This window comes from Carlito syrichta, unplaced genomic scaffold (assembly GCF_000164805.1).
Source record: "Carlito syrichta isolate Samal-C Ts95f unplaced genomic scaffold, Tarsius_syrichta-2.0.1 Scaffold304297, whole genome shotgun sequence".
NCBI lineage: Eukaryota > Metazoa > Chordata > Mammalia > Primates > Tarsiidae > Carlito > Carlito syrichta.
Genome location: NW_007248393.1, coordinates 143,571 through 156,068, shown reverse-complemented (window position 1 = coordinate 156,068; position 12,498 = coordinate 143,571). Strand labels below are relative to the sequence as shown.

The 12,498-nt window shown below is 41.3% G+C and overlaps 1 protein-coding gene across 1 annotated transcript in view; it reads right to left on the bottom strand.

Annotated features, from left to right (window-relative positions):
* Positions 1-12,498, bottom strand: part of MREG (melanoregulin) — a 44,783-nt gene that overhangs the window by 2,049 nt on the left and 30,236 nt on the right. The window contains exon 3 of the mRNA XM_021713136.1: positions 1,375-1,465. Within this exon, the coding sequence (XP_021568811.1) occupies positions 1,375-1,465 (91 nt within the window). The remainder of the gene's footprint in view (positions 1-1,374; positions 1,466-12,498) is intronic.

Sequence of the window (12,498 nt, the reverse complement as noted above, 5' to 3'; positions counted from 1 at the left end):
TGGGAGTCTCATTCTGTCGCCCAGACTGGAGTGCAGTGGCCACTCCCGGCCACCGCAGCCTCGACCTGCTGGGCTCTGGCAATCCTTCCGCCTCAGCCTTCCAAGTAGCTGGTACCACAGGCGTGTGCTACTACGCCCGGCTAATTTTTTTTTTTTTTTAATTGTAGAGATGAGGTCTCGCTGCCCAGGCGGGTCTCGAACCTGAGGGCTCAGGCAATCCACTCACCTCAGCCTCCCAAAGGTGCGGGATTACAGGCTGAGCCACCGAGCCCAGCTATTCCTTTTATTTCTTCTGAAATTCTATACTTAATTTTGTTGTCTCTCTTACAAATAATATTTTCTCTTTTCTTTTTGAGTTGGAGTCTCACTCCGTCGCCCAGACTGCTGGAATGCAGTGCCATACTCATGGCCACCGCAGCCTCGACCTGCTGGGCTCAGGGAATCCTCCTGCCTCAGCCTTCCAAGTAGCTGGAGCTACAGGCATGTGCCACCACACCCAGCTAATGTTTTGATTTATTGTAGAGACGAAGTCTCACCATGTTCCCCGGGCTGACCTCGAACCCTTGGACTCAAGCAATCCTCTCACCTCACCCTCCCACAGTGCTGGAATTACAGGTGTGAACCACTGTGCCCGGCTCAAATAATATTTTCAACTATCTGTGGTTTTGTGTGTGTGTGTGTGTGTGTGTGTGTGTGTGTGTGTGTGTGTATGTTTTATTTTTGGTTGTTCGGTTTGTTCATTTTGAGTCTCATTCTGTTGCCCAGGCTGGAGTGCAGTGGCGTGATACCATAGTCTCATCTCATCAGAGTCATCATAGTCTCAACTTCTTGGGCTCAAGGGATCCTTCCACCTCAGCCTCCAGAGTAGCTGGGATTACTGGTGTGTGCCACCACACCCGGCTTATTTTTTTATTTTTTATAGAGACAAGGTCCTGATAGGTTGCCCAGGCTGGTCTCAAACTCCTGGTCTCAAACAATCCTCCTGCCTCAACCTGAGATTACAGGTACGAGCCACCGCACCTGGCTCAACTGGCCTCATCTTACATAGCTATGACTAAATGGCTAATCACCCCCATCTAATCCAAAGTACAATGCCAAAAATATAAATGGTAGTCCCCATATGACGGTGCTACTCTGTACTGGGGACAAATGAAGTAACGCGGCAAGAGTGTGTCCTCAAGACATGGGCTGGTGACAACAAAAATATCAGATGTTTGTACTGGAGGCTATAAGAGCAGGATTGGAAAAATAATTCGTTCATAGTAGCGTTAATCAGTTACTGACATTCCTTTTATAAAAACCATCGTGGAGAAACTGAAGAGTAATTATCACAACTAGTTATTTCTACCACTTCACAATCTCTTTCAGACTCACCTAAATCTTCTAAAATGCGTTTCCATCTGTTTCTCACTTCCCTTCGAATTTGCCGCAGGGTATAGATATCATAGTTGAGTTTCTGCCACTCCTGCAGGAGAATAAAAATTCTGTGTTATTTACACCCTTTGGCCTAAACCTCTGTCTCATTCCTAAGCTCAAACACATGGTTCTCCTCTTTCATTAATCTTCAAAGCATGCCTAAAAGAAGTACAGGAAATGGATGAGATAAAGTCAGTAGGAATACCAGCAGCTACCATTCCCAGAGAAGCTGCTCTCTCTGTACCAGGGGAGATGGCACTTTGTGTAAATGATCTTTCTTAAACTCTCCATATCACATACTCTCTCCACTTAGTGATCTCACCTGTAAAGTAGGATCATCAAGGGTAAGTATTCCATTGAAGAGTGTTATAAATATTGAAGGCATACCCAAAGCACAATGCCTGTACACAGTGAGTGCCTAATACTATCTATGTGTTTGTTTGTTTGTTTGTTTTTGAGTTGAAGTCTCACTCTGTCGCCCAGACTGGAGTGCAGTGGCCGCTCCTGGCCGGCCACCGCAGCCTTAACCTGCTGGGCTCTGGCGATCCTTCCACCTCAGCCTTCCAAGTAGCTGGAACTATAGGCGCGCACTAACAGGCCGGCTAATTTTTTTTTTGATTTATTGTAGAGATGAGGCCTCGCCAAGTTGCCCAGGCAGGTCTCGTACCCGCGGGCTCAGGCAATCCACTCACCTCGGCCTCCCAAAGTGCTGGGATTACACACTGAGTCACCAAGTCTGGCTATATCTATGTGTTATTAAGGCCATTTGATAAATAAAGAAACTGAGACCCAGAGAGCTTCATTGACTAATCCAGTGTCCTCTGCTAGTAGGTATTGAAATGGGTGTCTGAACCCAAGTCTGGCTCCAAAATTCATGAGACACTGGCACACAAAGAATCTGTCTCCCTTCGTGACCAGAATAACATAGACCTGAAAATCCCAAGTTTCTTGGTTCCTAATCAGTGTTTCCTTCACCCCATCTCTGCACCACTCTTTTTTATTTATATTCCCTTGATAGGATGACTCTGTCAAGAATACAACAACTAAAGGTTATCATTCTGGAAAGTTCTTTATCAGTCTTATGTGCAGTAGGCCATCATGTGAGTCCCAGTACAGAATTCAAACCTTTTAGGAGCAATTGAATCTTCACTGAGATCCCTTTAAAATGTTAAGGAATTTGTTTTTAAGGAGGCTTGTCACTATAAAACAATCATTTTAGAGGGTATACCTTTTACTCTTTCTCAGCAATGACATTAACCACACGACTACCCTAATGCATAGCTTAAAAGAACATCAGTCTAAATGCTCAATTTAGGACTCAAGTTATATGATGTGTTGACACCTCTAACTGAAAATGTTTCAATGATGCCATTATTTCCCTACTAAGTTTCTTTCAAGCCTTGTCTTGCTTGTTGCAAATCAACTCATGACTGGTTAAGAAAAACCAATTTAGCTGCCATTCATAAAAATGTATAGATACCACTTTGAACAAGAAAAGCTAGCAAAACAAAGTGTGTTTTGTTATGACTGCAGTTGAGATCTTGTACCTGAGGATATGCCATCAACAGGGCATGGGCTTTCAGCTACTTTCTAGAAGTCAATAAGTAGTGAGTTTGAGTACTCTTTCCTGCTCCTCTTTATTTATTTATTTTCTTTTTCTTTTAGAAACAGGGTCTCTTGCTCTGTCGCCCAGGCCGGAGTACAGTAGCATGATCATCGCTCATTACAGCCTCAAATTGCTAGGCTCAAGCAATCCTCCTGCCTCAGTTTCCTGAGTAGCTGGGCCTAGGACTACAGGCATGTACTACCACACCCACCTAATTTTTTTTAATTTTTATGTGGAGGCGGAGGTCTCATTATGTTGCCCAGGCTGGTTTCAAACTCCTAACCTCAAGTGATCCTCCTGCCTCAGCCTCCCAAAGTGCTGGGATTATAGGCGTGAGCCACTATGTCTGGCCATGGTCCTCTTTTTTTGACCAAAGGCATGTGTGCGCAAGCATGTGCACAAGTGATCGTTGATTAGGGTCAAGAACAAAGTCTGTGACCTTGGAAGAGAGCACCGTCAACTAAATCATCTCAGAAACATGCAACCCCGGTCTCATCTTTAGCATTGTGTTAAAGCATACCTATCGCATCCCCACAGACTGTATAAACTGTAGGAAAAAACTCAAAGTACTGTTGTTTTCAGTGAATGGGCCATATTGAACTTCAACGTCCACTCGGTATAGTATATTGGAAAAGACCATGGGTGCTGAGCCTGACTGTTTGGGGTTGGATCCCAACGCTGCTATTTGCTAACAGCCTGACTTTGGGGAAGTTCTTAACCTCACTCGCCTCACCTGCCATATGGTTATAACAAAACTACCTAGCTCACTGGCTTATTGTGAGCATGAAATAAGTTACTGCAAGTCCTGAACATGGAGTATGTGTGTGCCTCCAAATCAGTGTGGGCACAGTTAAGAAACAATCCTCCGAGACTCAGAGTTGTTTCTACTCTGAGGATGGAGGACATGATACCTTACATTAGGCAGCATCCTATCTGTGAGGACCTCCAGAAGAACAATTTCTCTGCTCTAAGCATCAGATATGGTTTTACTTTTCCTAGAAATTGTTTCATCTTTCTGGACAGCATGAATTTTATAAGTGATCAATTTCCACTCGTATCTGAAAACGTAGAGTCCTGTCATAGAAAACACACCAGATTTAGCAAACACTTTTGAATCACTACCATTTCTGGCTTTTTATGTCTTTATTCATTGTTTTTCTCTTTCTAATCTTTTTCTGGTTTGTGTTATCTCACAATACTTTCGTGTAGGTTGTCTTAACTCCTTTGAGATATTTTTAAAAAGGTCCAGGCGAGGTGGCTCAAGCCTGTAATCCCAGCACTTTGGGAGACCGAGGTGAGAGGACTGCCTGAGTCCAAGGGTTCAAGACCAACCTGGGCAACTTGGTAAGCCCTTGTCTATACAAGAAATCAAAAAATTAGCTGGGTGGGTGGTATGCACCTGTGGCTACAGCAGTTTGGAAAGCTGAGGTGGAAGGATCAACTGAGCCCAGCAGGTCAAGCTGCAGTGGTTGTGAACACGCCCCTGCACTCCAGTCTGGGTGACACAGTGAGACTCCAACTCAAAAAAAAAAAAAGATGATGGTATAAATAAGTAAAATGGTAGACAGAGCCGCACTGTGCTTATCCTCAATGAACATGACCCTGCTTTCTGGACCAGATTCTTAGTCACACTTGATTAGAGACCTACACAGTCCACGGATGAGCTGTGTCATATGTTGGTACAACTTTAGCTTATGAAACAAACCACTAGGTGGCTTCTTTCACTTGCAATTAAAGATCTCTACCAGTTTTTCTTTTAGCTCTCAGGCTGATGCCTCAGACCTTGTTTTCTCTGAATGTAGCCAAATCTCTATTTTTCAGAGATGACCATCATTGGGTTATCCAGGCTTTGGACTTTTAAAAAATCCTTCCTTTGTTGCTATCAGTCATTTTGCTATCCCTAAATATCAACATTGAAAGTTTATACAAATTCATTCAATGTCAGCGTTTGATACTTTGATGAAACATTGTATAGGGAAGCAACTGATAACCAATAATCAATGTGAGATTTAAAGTTCTGTTAAAGATGTATCCAGAATTGACACATCTTTGGATCCCACCTGCCCCTACCATGACCCATGAACAACTTGCATGTGGCAGGTGCTTGTTCACATTAGTAGAATGAAACTATAGATTTCACACATCCATATTATTACTATGTTCTTTTGATAGACTAGTCATGGATAATCATATATGAAAGTATCTGGAGCCGGGCTCGGTGGCTCAGCCTATAATCCTGCACCTTTGAGAGGCTGAGGTGAGTGGACTTCCTGAACCCGCGGGTTCGAGACCCACCTGGGCAGCGAGACCTCATCTCTACAATAAATCAAAATATCAGCCGGGCGTGGTAGCGCATGCCTGTAATTCCGGCTACTTGGAAGGCTGAGGTAGAAGGATCGCCAGAGCCCAGCAGGTTGAGGCTGTGGTGGCCGGGAGCGGCCACTGCACTCCAGTCTGGGCGACAGAGTCAGAGTTCAACTCAAAAAAAAAAAAAAAAAAGAGAGAGAAATAGTGATATATAAAAAATTATCCAACGATGTTACTCCACAACTGAAGAAACCAACTCCTCTTCTCCCTGGCATAAGAGAAGGGTAAGTCTTCTGATGACTTCCTACAATTTTAACTTGTAATGCTTTATTTTTTAAGCCTGGGACAAATATTTGAAAACAACAGTTCAAGATGAGTTAAACATTCTTCATAAGTAACTTCGATTCAATTCTACTAGACATAGAAAGTTAAAATCTTATTTTCTAAAATAATATTTTGTTTACCCATAAACTCTGAAATCATATAATGTGATGCTGTGGCCTTAAATTTTAACAATGGATAAATTAGTAAAAGTATAGCAAAAAAAAACATAGAATTCATTTCATACGATACTTGGCAACCAAATCAAACTGAAAAACATGAATGGAAATGAATAACTAAAGATGTTTATAGCTGAATTCTTGAGGTTTTTCTCCTCACCAGTTGTTGGCCAAGTCAGATTAGGGTTGCTAGAAAAAAAAGGCTGAGGCAGCAGTACAAGAGGCAGAAAAATCTCAGTGTCCTGCCACAAACAACAGCTACTTCTCTTCTAGCTTTCGATCCCCATGAGCTGAACTTGACCTTGATCTTGAGTCTTGATTTGAGTTCCTCAGATCACTTTCCCATGCACGAAATTAAAACATTTTATTTGTTAACCAATTTCTCTCACCCCCAGCCCCTGGCAATCACTGTTCTACTCTCTACTTCTGTGAGTTTGACCTCTTTAGATTCCACATGTAAGTGACATTATGCAGTATTTGTCTTTCTGTGCCTGGTTTATCTCACTTAGAACAATGACCCTTAGGTTCATCCACGTTATCACAAGTAGCAGAATTCCTTTCTTTTTCTTTAAGGTTAAATAGTATTGCATTATGTATGTGTATATGTATGTATAGTATTACTTTGTGTATATGTATATGTATATAAAACACTTTTTTGTTCATTTATCTACCAACAGACACTTGTTTTCATATCTTGGCTTTGGCAAATAATGCTGCAATGAACGAGGGATGCAGATATACAGCACGGTGACTAGAGTTAACACTATATTGTTTACTTAAAATTTGTTATGATAGCGAATTTTAAGTGTCCTCACTGCACATATGCGCATACACACAGCACACACAAAGGGTAATTACGAGTAGTGTTGGATATGTTAATTAACTTGATTGTGCTAATCATTACATAATGCTTAAATATATCAATCATCACATTGTGTATCTTGAATATACATAATTTACTTGTCAATTAAATAAAATTTCAAAACATCTGATCCTTATTTATACTATATTATTATGAGGTTGTAGATAAATAGGTCGGTTAAAAAGTACTTATTATTTCTTGCTAAAAAGGTGATTATACACTTAAAGAAATATATTCTTTTTTTTTTTGAGTTGGAGTCTCATTCTGTTGCCCAGGCTAGAAGAATGGAGAAAGAGATTATCAGTGGACATTGGACTAATTATAATTACAGTCCATCCCGAGGGTTAGCACCTTGCTGCCCCAGGCAAAAGCTGGGTTCTGGTTACAAGAAAAAAGGGGCATGAAACCTGGAGCAGCTAATATGTCTGAAATCAATATATCTGCCACAAGTAATCTAACATTTGCTTCCCCAATATCTGTTTTCCCCTTCTCCCATCAATCTTTCAAGTAGACCCAGATTTTCTTTTGGAGAGCAGTTACCCACAGTCTTAGCTCTCAGAGTGTTCAATGATAAGCTTAAGCCAATAAAGTCATTTCTAACTGTATATTAGAATCATCCCATGAGTATTTTAAAATACCAATGCATCGGATCCATATCCCATACCAATGAAATCAGAATCCCTTGAAGGCATACCAGGTTTGAGATCCAATGATAAGCCACAGCATATCCTATTGGTTCAGGGATGGGCATATAACCCAATTCAAACCAGGAGGATACGGTGAAATCAAAGAGACTTTTGAAGCAATCAGGAATGGTGTTCTCTCTTCCCTTGTTGATGTGACATGAAAGTACAAAATCTAAAACTGCTCCCATCATTTTTACTATGCTGAAAAGAGCTACATTAAGGAAGAAGTCTACACACACAGGAGAACGAAGTTGAAGAAATCACAGAGATATAGGGCCTAAACCAAATCTCATCTAAAGCAGCCCTACTTCTGGAATTCTGTTATTTGAACCAATTTAATTTAGGTTTAGTCAACTGGAGTTCTTTTTCTGGCCCTTGTGTCTGAAAGATCCATGTTGCAAAGCCTACTCACTGTGGAATAACAAATATGGACATAAACCAAAGGAGAATATAGATATTACAGAAAATATTAGTCTCATAATTTTCCCACCTCTAGCCCCTGGCAAAAATTTTCAGGACATAGATCTATTTAGCTAGGAATGGATATGGCTTACAGAGAATGCAGAGGTAATGGCTCTGCCTGGATCTCAATCTTTCTGTCTCAAGAATGTCTTAGACAATGACATAAATATAACAGTAGCCCTGACTATATCCAGGGTGTACTTTTTGGTGCCTACCCTGAATTCTGTTCAACAGTACAAAGCTTCTCACTCTCACAAAACAGTTGAAACAGAAGAAAGAGATGACTTGTATCTAATTGGCTAATTTCTTCCGAAGAGCCAAGAAAAAAGGGTCCAACTATGATTGGCTTAATCACTCAGTCCTCTTATGAAGACATGTTGAAAACTTTGGGCTGGATCTAATGATCCATTCAAAGTTAACTTTCGATTAATAATAACTTTGGGCCAAAAATCTATTCACCATCTGAAACCCAAGCATTAAAATGACTTTGTCTTTTGCATTTCTTGGATAGTGAAAAGCCATCTTCAGAGGAAGATGTTCACACCCAGGCTGAAATGGTCTTTATTATATTTGGCCAAGCGCAAATGGCCAGGTGCAGTGGGTCATGCCTGGAATCCCAGCACTTTGAGAGACCAAGGCAGGAGGATCACTTGAGGTCAAGAGTCTGACATCAGCCTGGGCAACATAGCAAGACCCCATTCTCCATAAAATTCTATATTAATTATATAAAATAGAATTATATACCTAATTATATAAAACAGAATTAACCCTACTTATATCAACCTAATGATATAAAATATAATTAATATATAAAATATAATATAATTGGATTATATATAACATATATAATTTGAAATATACATAAATAAATATTATATATATATATATGTATTTAACCTGCACACACAGAAAAACAACCAGAAAGGTCTTTCCCAAATATTATAGATGACACTTTGGTGAAGTTATGTAATTTGCCCATGCCCAACTGCCAAGTAGCAACTAAGCCAGAATTTACAACTAAGTGCATCTAATTCCAAAGCCCACATACCCTTAAAAAAAAAAAAGAAAAAAAAAAAACCCTAAAAGAATGATTACTTATTGTTGCCTCCCCAAACTCTGCTTCATTTTTCTTATGTATTTATTATTTAAGTTAGGTAATACATTCCCATGATTCACAATTCACAATTCAGAAAGTACTACAGGCTCTGGCCCCCAGCCACCAGGGCCCTCACTACAGGTAACTAATAGTACCAATTTCTTCAACATCCTTAAAATTTTCCCCCACAAATGGTAGCCTACTATATCTTGCACTTTTCACTTAATAACATATTATAGCAATCATTCTGTATCAGAATATAAGGTTTGGGCTCTGTCTTTAATTTGACTTTTTGAACCTCTGGTATAGACAGAAACAGAGTTATAATAAACATTTGTTTTATAGAAAATGTTCCCCCTCTCAAATTACAATCTTCTTTTTTTTTTTTTGAGTTGGAGTCTTACTCCGTCGCCCAGGCTGGAGTGCAGTGGCACACTCATGGCCACCCCAGCGTCGACCTACTGGGCTCTGGCGATCCCTTTTCTTCAGCCTTCCCAGTAGCTGGAAATACAGGCGCGTGCTACCATGCCCGGTTAATGTTGTTTATTTATTTATTGTAGAGACGAGGTCTCACCAAGTTGCCCGGGCTGGTCTCGAACCGGTGGGCTCAGGCAATCCACTCGCGTTGGCCTCCCAAAGTCTGAGCCACCGAGCCCGGCCTACAATTTTTTTTAAATGTTTAATTTTTTTAAAAACTGGAACTTTCCTTAAGACTTTTTACTTTCTTTTTTTTGTTTTTCTGGGGTTTTTTTTGAGTTGGAGTCTCACTCTGTCGCCCAGACTGGAGTGCAGTGGCCGCTCCCGGCCACCACAGCCTCGACCTGCTGGGCTCTGGCGATCCTTCCACCTCAGCCTTCCAAGTAGCCGGAATTACAGGCATGCGCTACCATGCCCGGCTGATTTTTTGATTTATTGTAGAGATGAGGTCTTGCTACCCAGGTGGGTCTCGAACCCGCGGGCTCAGGCAGTCCACTCACCTCAGCCTCCCAAAGGCGCAGGATTACAGGCTGAGCCACTGAGCCCAGCGACTTTTTAGTTTCTAATCATTCCTTCCAACATCACCATCACAAAGTATTAAGCTCCCACGTGTAACAAAGTATTAAGTTCCCACGTGTATTACGCAGTGAATACAGCCCTTGGGGAATTTCTACTTCAACTCGATCAACACTCACATTAAGGACACCACACAGCTGGGACTATAGCAGCACTAGTTACCAAATTAAACACATCTAAATCAGAGAACTACAAATTATAGTTGCTAAATACTTTTACTTGAAAATGGCAGCTTCCTAGTAAAATGAATCCTTAGAACACGATAACTGTTATCTCTTTCCTTTCAGTTCTCATCAATTGACATCAGTATGCTACTTTCTGCTTAAAATGAATCGGGATTCTCTAAAAGACAGAAAAATAGTATTGACTGCTTCTCCAGTTTAGTTTTGTTTCATTTTGTAAGTAGTGGGAAACAGATAAGTGGGAGAGAGACATGTAAGACGTGGGGAGAATCTCGATTTTAACAAACTTCTAATAGATCATGTTTGCTTTTCACAGAGAAATTTGAGATGAATAGTGCATACTAAGGTCGTTTGGCAGCGACTGAAGAGCACTCAGAACTGTGGATATCAGTCTGGAGAAAGGTTTCCAGTAACGTGCTCAGTTTCAGGGCTGAATCATCATTTTTAATCAGTGACCTGGTGGAGTCAAGATCAGGAAGGTAGGAAGGACTAGTAATGCATGCAGTGAGAGGCTCACCATTTGAAACACATGACAAATAAGGTCTATGAAAAGGTCTAGTAAAATCTAGACTTTTAGGTCTAGTAAAATCTAAAGGTCACACTTACTAGAAATAAATAAAAATACACCCTGCTCTCAGGTTGAAAAAAATCCACAGAGCCAAAGCAACAGCTGCAGGGATTGGCCTGGACAGCAGTTCTTGTGAAAGAAAGGCCTGGGGCCGGAATAAACCAAAGCTGCAAATCCACCCAAAATGTGGCATTCAACCTGCATTTACTGGGAACCTATAAATGGTCTGAACTTACAAAGAATCAATCGCACATGGACCCTGCCCTAAAGGAATGAAAACACAGCCCAAAAACTCATGTAAGATTATACTACACAATAGAAGCACCAGTTAAAAGAAAGTACCGATCAATGGCCTCGTCACAGAACACCTGGGCAAACTGCCCTTCGAGAAATTCTGCCAAACAACCAAGCAGCCAGGAGGAAAGCAGCTGAGGTGGTGAAGTGCTGGGAAACCAAGGCATGGCGGCCCAGTTGGTAGGTTTGGGATTAGAGGGCTTGGAAGCATATGACAAGCATCCTCCAAGCTTAAGCAGTTGCCACATGGAAGATTACTTTTATGCACAGCTAAGATTAGAAAGTGGAAGTCACCATAAAGATCAATATAAGGAGGAACTTTATTTTATTTTATTTTATTTATTTATTTTATTTTATTTTATTTATTTATTTTTTGAGTTGGAATCTCACTCTGTCGCCCAGACTGGAGTGCCGTGGACGCTCCCGGCCACCGCAGCCTCGACCTGCTGGGCTCCGGCGATCCTTCCGCCTCAGCCGTCCGAGTAGCTGGAACTACAGGCGTGAGTTACGATGCCCGGCTAATTTTTGATTTATTGTGGATATGAGATCTCGCCAAGTTGCCCAGGCGGGTCTCGAACCCGTGGGCTCAGGCCATTCACTCACCTCAGCCTCCCAAGGCATGGGATTACATCCTGAGCCACCGGGCCCGGCTTGGAGGAACTTTCTACTGGGAATGGAAGCTCTCTAAGATAACGAGTCCCCATGACTGGAATGCTGAAGTATCATACCTATACTTTATATAGAAATATACTATGTAGGTCAAGCACGGTGGCTCACACCGGTAATCTCAGAACTTTGGGAGGCTGAAGTGGGAGGATTGCTTGAGCCCAGGAGTTCAAGTCCAGCCTAGGCAACATAGCAAGACCTCATCTCCACCAAAAAAAAAAAAGGGAAAGGAAAAGAAAAAGAAAAGAAAAAAATATACTATATAATTTCTAATTTCTAGAAATATGACATTGAAAGAACCTACAGAAATGATATGTTTTTCTGTATCATCTGAAAAGGATTTAAAGGCATTTGTAAAAAATGATAGATAGATAAAGGGAGGGGTAATATTTATAGAGCGTTTACTTCTTCCTAGGCACTTCTTTCTAAGATCTGTACACACAGAAGGTGCAAAAAAAAAAAAAGTATGCACATTTCACGGCAACCCCAGTGTTAACCTGCTGGGCTCATAGTATCCATCTCAAAGGGTAACACATCACATTGTAATGATGAACTAAGTAAATATACCAGGGGTGCCAAAAAAAATGTATTCACATTTTAAGAGATGTTCACCTCCCGCCTTGGCCTCCCAAAGTGCTGGGATTACAGGCTTGGGCCACCCCACCCAACCAGCCTGAGCAACATGGTGAGACCTCATCTCTACAATCAATCAAAAAACAAAAAAATAGTCGGGCGTGGTAGCACACACCTGTAGTTCCAGCTACTTGGAAGGCTGAGGCAGGAGGATCGCCTGAGCCCAG